The following is a 6,172-nucleotide window of genomic DNA, read 5'->3' on the forward strand; positions in this document are numbered from 1 at the left end:
ATGGAGGCTTTGGTCTGTGCTTTCTCTGAACTGCGAATAAGAGAAGGTATTGTATTGGGGAGGATATAGGAGGTTGGGAAAGGGGGAGATGAACAGAAGAGGTAAAAAAGAGAAATCCTCCCGGGGTATCAATGATAATGGTGCTAGATACAAGTCCACCAATGCTGAGGAGTAGGCTGCCTATCAAGAGATGAGAGTAGGCTGTGTGGCCTTGGTCATATCACTTCTTTCTGGACCAGTTTCATCACCTCTAAACTGGTACCAAAATAATGATACTCCCTAAACCACATCCATCTCTAAGATGGGGAGGGATGGAATGGAAAGCACTTAAAGCTTCAAGAAGGGATTTTCTCTCTAGTAGCTGTCTGCTGTCCAGTAGTGGTGAGCAAAGACTTGAACCCCGGGGCCTCCAAAGGGCTCAAGCCATCCTGTCACCAAAGGTCTTTATTATTTTTGTCCTCAAAGCTCTCTGAAAATGAGGATGGGGCTTACCTACCCATATAGAGATGAATGACCCCACGTGACAGAGGGAAACCTGAGGCCCAGCAGGACTTATAATGAACTCAGGTTTATCTAGACTAAGCCCTAAACAGAAGGAAAGAAAGAGGGGGCCCTAGTGCATTAACTGGAAGAGAAAGTTGGCTGGTTCCCCTGGGTATCTCCCCCAGAGCGTTCCCCCTCCCCCACTCAAGGGTGTCTGTGTTTTCACCATAGATGCAGTGAGCCTGACTTTGTGCTGCCCAGGCAGTGCCGACACTCCCCTCAACGTCTACGAGGGGGGACTGGGGGCCCAGAGGCAGCAGTGCCCCAGCCCACCAGGCAGCAAGCCCAAGAACTTCCGTCTTCGTCACCTTCGGAGCCTGGCACTCTATCTGCCCAGCAGCATGCAACCTGCCGGCCAGTGCGAGAGCCACTGGCTGGGGAGGCTAATGGCAGGGGGCTGCCTCCCACGGGTGGGGCCCCTGCCCAAGGGCAGGGCATGGGCCCTCGATCTCCCTGGCCCTCTGAGCTCTACCAACCACCCCCTGGATTCACCAGGTCCCCAACCGACCAGGGAGAACCTAGGGAGTACAGGTGAGGATGCATATGACAGGTCCAGGAACAGAATTCTAGGAAAGCAGGACGGGTGCCCCAGCCCAGCCAACATAGGAGCAATCCCAGGGAGCAGGGTGTTAAAGGTGGGGCTTAAGGAGGGTGGGTGTCTTCTCATCATAAAGACTCTCCAGTGGCACAGCCTGGAGAACTGGCAGTGTTTGGGATAGCATGTCATAAGAAAAGGAGTAGCAAGAATTCATTGAGGTCTGTGCAGCTCAAGTATTGGTAAGTTCAACTGCTATCCCTCTTCCCTCCTTCCATACTCCATCTAGGCTAGACCAGTCAGATCAGGGAGCAGAAAAATCTTCGTGAGCCCAGGGTCATGGGTCAGAGTGGGACAGAGAGGAGGCAGTAATTTTCTAGGAACAAGGGATGTATATTTATGTGGGGCAGGGGGAAGGGTTGATAGGGTGCTTTGTGGGTGGCTGGGACTACGTGGGTTATGGGTGTTGCCGAGTGTATAGGCATCGAAAAGTAGTGGTTGAATCCATAAGAGAGTGGGGATGACTGGATATATATTGGCACCTGGGTGTATGTATGGGTGTGAATTTGTGTGTGTGTGTGTGTGTGTGTGTGTGTGTGTGTGTGTGTGTTTGGGTAACTGGATGAAGGTGTATGTGGTATGGATAGATGCCAGATAGGAACCTGTTTGGGGAATGTGAGAGATAATTGAGTGTATTTATGTGAAGTGTTGATTGGAGGTTAATATGGGGATAATTTGTGGTAGCTGCACATGTATGTTTAGGCATGTGGAGCATGGGTACCAAGATGTGTGTATATTATATCATACATGTATACATTACACATAAACATATATTGAATATACATATTGTTACATTTTTGTACTACATGTTACATATATACAAACATGTAGATTATATATAATTTATAAAGATATATGTAACATGTATATGTATTGCAGGAAGTATATAAGAATATATAGGGGAGCTGGTGGTTTATGTCTGTGGATAGTAACTGGGGCCATGTGTATATGTTGACTGTGTATGTGAGTAACTGAATGTGGCTGAGTATATTTAAATCCCCTTCTCTTGGCTTTTTTATAACCTTCCATGGACACCCAAGGTCCCAGGCATTTTTCCTCTTGTGACCTCCTTGTGACCTCGCATCCATGGCCTGAGCCAATCAGAGCCTAAGAGACCCATAATTCTTTCCCTTAGACTCCAGGTAAAGAGCACTGTGTCCCTGCCTAACTCAGGAAGAAGTGTGGCCTTGTGTGGGTTAGGACCAGGAAACATTGTTGACATAGACGAAAAGCCTTGGCTTGAGAGTGAGAAAGAAGACCCTTAACCAAGCCCCTTAGCTGTTTTGGGCTTCACCTCATCCCTTAGGTCATCCCAACTCCTGGGGGTGGGGGTGGGGTGGGGGTGGGGGGGTAAGTGTACGTTTACGGGTCCTCTAAAGCTCTTCCAGAGAGGAAAAGAGCACAGAAGCTTATGTTTGAATAGAATATTGGAATTGTCCATTGATCTACAATGGGAGTTACAGGCTGGGCTGAGTGCCCCCATTTTCACTCCACCACCCCATGCCACACAGTCTGATTATTGACTTGTTTCTTTCCCCTTTTCCTCAGCCTCCAGCTCCAGCACCGACCCAACCAAGGGTGCCCCCTCCCAGCCCCAGCCACCCAAGGGCTCACGCTTCAGGCCCAAGAGGTCTTGGGGAGCCTTAGAGGAGTCAACATGTCCTATGTGCAAGAGGACCCGGCCCGGGGCCCAGGAGAGGCCATAGGGCAGTCCCACACAGCAGGGCTGGTTTCCCCAGCTCTGGGGGCAGGTGGAGGGAATGGCCTGAGGCTACAGGTCCCTGGGAGAACAGCCTCCCTCCAGACTCTCCGCATTCCCCCTGGCAAGCAGCCCTCCAGGATGCCAAGACAGCTGAGGAAGTTTCCTCGGAGGGAAGTCTGACTGGGGTCTCAGGGGAGTGAGAGGAGAGGGTCACAGAAAGGAGAAGCAGGGGCGGCGATCCAAGCAGCCCAGGCATGCACTACATACTCTGTTGCCTCGGAGATGGTGTTGAAGGCAGATAATCCCAGTCGAGCAGGCCTGGGAACCAGCAGGTCCCACATCTGAATAAAGGGAGAGGTCTGTCCATCCTCACATCTGCTTCTAGGCCCCTGCCTCCTGCCTAGGTTTACAGAAGGACATTCCCAGAAGGCCCAGGGAGATAACCAGCAAATACCAGGGGCTTGGGTATTGGGGTCAGGGTCACCCCTTTCTTTTCTAATAATGTATATTGTTAAACCTGCCTGCAGGTCTCCAATCCCACTTCTGCCTATGTACTAATCCCTTAAAGAGACAGCATGTCATGGTGGATGGAACACTAGATGTGGAGTTAGAAAGACCTGGGTTTAAATCCCACCTCTGATACTACCTGTATGACCCTGGGCAAGTCTTCCCTTAACTTTTCAGGGCCTCGATTTTCTGAAACTCAAATGAGGAGGTTGTACTAAGTGGCCTTCAAGGTCCCTTCTAGCTCTAACTGTGATCCTGAGTTCTCACTCTCTCTCAGGCTTGGCTCCAATTGGTCAGTCAGTGCTGGGGGCTCGGCCTTCCATTGATCCCTAATTGGAAGAAGCTGCAGTGAATGGGAAAGGGAAAATCTGCTGCAACCTCTGCATTAGCCACCTGGTTTAGCAACAGGCAAGCTGTGTGAGGGTGGGAGGTGGGGGAGGGCTGGGAAGACAGACCAGAGGAGGACTGAGGGAAGGGGAGGATTGCCTGCTGGATCCTCTGTGGGGTTCAGGCTGAGGCTTGTGGCGTCGTTGCATCTCTCTTCCTGACAGGAGGTGATGCATACAGGTGTCATATGCCAACACTCCATCTGCCCAGAAAAAGGGTCAAGTTAAAGGACATGGGGATTACTCCTCCCTGGAATTCTACCTACCTTAATTGGGGCTACTCAGCAGCTTCTGTGAACGAGAATATGGGGTGTCCTCATGTCTCCAGCTCTACCCTACCAGCATGGATGGCCTGCTGGGCACCAGGCTCTTAAGAGCTATTTGAGTGAAGTGGGATAGTAGGAGCAGTACTCAATGTGCCACCTGGGGACTTAGTCTTCTTGCCAAGGACACTTGAATTAGGTGGAATTTGTAGCAATACATGTGGTATGTGGTTCCTCTGTCTCCAGTTATCTCCCCCATATGCCTAATTCCATCATTAGAGCTACTGTTTTAGCTCTTCCCTCTCATTTCCCTAAGCCTCTAGTCAGATTCCCTTATTTGGTAAAAATGTTCTCTAGTTAATAGAAATTGGGACAGGCACAGGATCACAAGTGGGACACCCTGCCCCCATGAGCCAAGCCCACAGTCTGTCCTGCCAGGTATTAGGGGAAAGGGAAAGACCAGGAGTTTGTTGGCTCCAAGTACCTGCCACTTCTGTTAGGCTCTGCTGCCCCAAGGGAGCACATTGATGAGGGAGGGATTGGGGCAGAGGGAAGGTTGAAATATCTCAAAGCAGGGCTGGGAGGAAGCCATCATAGAATGTCAAAGCAGGAAGGGGATTTGTAGATAAATGAGTTCAGACTCCTTATTGTACAGAGTAGAAAGCTGAGGGACGCCTAGAGAAAGTGACTCACAGTAACAGAATCGGGATTCGAATTTAGGTCTTAACTCCCAGTGCAGAGCTAGCTCTCTCATCATACCACGGTACCTCTCCATGGTACTGAAATGTATTATTTAGAGAAATGTTTTCAACAAGTATTTCATTGTCTCAAGTGCTAAGCACTGTGCTAGGTGATATGGATATAAAGATGAGGGGGAAAATCCTACTCTCAAGGAGTTAAAACTATTGCCTCAAACCACTCCCCCAAAGAAATCATGGCAGGCATCCAGAAATATATCTTCTGGAAAGGGAAGGAAACTGGGGGCTGACCTTGGCACATAAGTGGTTGAGTCAAGGGTACAGAATTAATGATCCATTATGAGGCAGGTCCAATATGTTGATTTGTTTTGCTTAACTGTACTTAATTGTTAAAAGGGAGAGGGTTCTATTGAGGGTAGAGGGGAAAAGTCATTGGGAAGTAGAAGCAACTTTTTTAAAAGCATCAATAAAACATTAAAAAAAACTTGGGGCCTGAGAAACACAACACTTTGGGAGCAACAGGGATGATGTACCAGGGTGGAGAAGAGGATTATGAGTATTTCCAACTCTTTAGTAAAGTAGTAAAATTAAGTAGGACTCCAACAACCGACACACATGTTGGCCTGACTAGCCCTTTTAAAAAATGGCAGCCTTATACCCTCTGAAGATTCATTCCTGCACAGCCAAGAACAAGTCTTAGGTTGCAAATGCATGACTAAAGAAGTCTATAGCATACTAGGGTATCTTAGAATCATAAAATCTTTGGATTAATAGGGAATTCCAAGATTATCTAATATGAGATTCATCCCAAAACCCTCCACCAAATCTCAAGAAATTGAGGCAGCTAAGTATTGCAATGGATAAAACATTGAACTTAGAGTTAGGAAGTCACCTTTTGGCTACCTCAGTATCCTCATCTTTAAAATAGGGATAATAGCCCCTCACAAGGTGGTTGTGAAGATAAAATATATTTGTAAGTGCTTTGCAAACTTTGAAGTCTTATATAAATGCTATCATAGCTATTAGGCTTGGCTATATTAATTTTATAGGGAGTTTTAAAGTTTGTAAAGGCTTTCCATAAATGAGCTCACATGAAGCTCATAATTCTATAAGCTAGATACAAGTGTCTCCAGTGCTGATAAACCTGACACCTCATAAGGCAGCCTGTTTCATTGTTGGAGAGTTCTAGGTATGTCTTATTAGAAAGTTCTTACCACAGAACCTCAGATTTGGACAAGAATCTAATTGGTAACATACTTTACAAATGGTCATCCAGCCTTTGCTTGATGATATTGTGTGAAGAGAAACCCACCACCATATAAGCAGCCCTTTCCACTTTTAGATATCTTATTTTTAGCACTTCTACCCACTGCTGCTATAATTTTGCCCTCTAGGGTCAAGCAGATAAGTCCAAAGCCTCTTCCATCTGACAGTCAAATGGTTGAAGACAGCCATCATGTCCCCCTAAATCATCAGGA

At 47.5% G+C, this 6,172-nt stretch overlaps 1 protein-coding gene across 1 annotated transcript; it reads left to right on the forward strand.

Annotated features, from left to right (window-relative positions):
• Positions 1 to 2,844, forward strand: CUNH16orf90 (chromosome unknown C16orf90 homolog). The gene is made up of 3 exons (XM_027859610.1): positions 1 to 46; positions 715 to 1,074; positions 2,687 to 2,844. Exons 1-3 carry the CDS (start codon positions 1 to 3, stop codon positions 2,842 to 2,844), a joined length of 564 nt encoding a protein of 187 aa, XP_027715411.1.
• The last annotated feature ends 3,328 nt before the right edge of the window (positions 2,845 to 6,172 follow it).

This window comes from Vombatus ursinus, unplaced genomic scaffold (assembly GCF_900497805.2).
Source record: "Vombatus ursinus unplaced genomic scaffold, bare-nosed wombat genome assembly UNPS02014171.1, whole genome shotgun sequence".
In the NCBI taxonomy this organism is placed as follows: Eukaryota; Metazoa; Chordata; class Mammalia; order Diprotodontia; family Vombatidae; genus Vombatus; species Vombatus ursinus.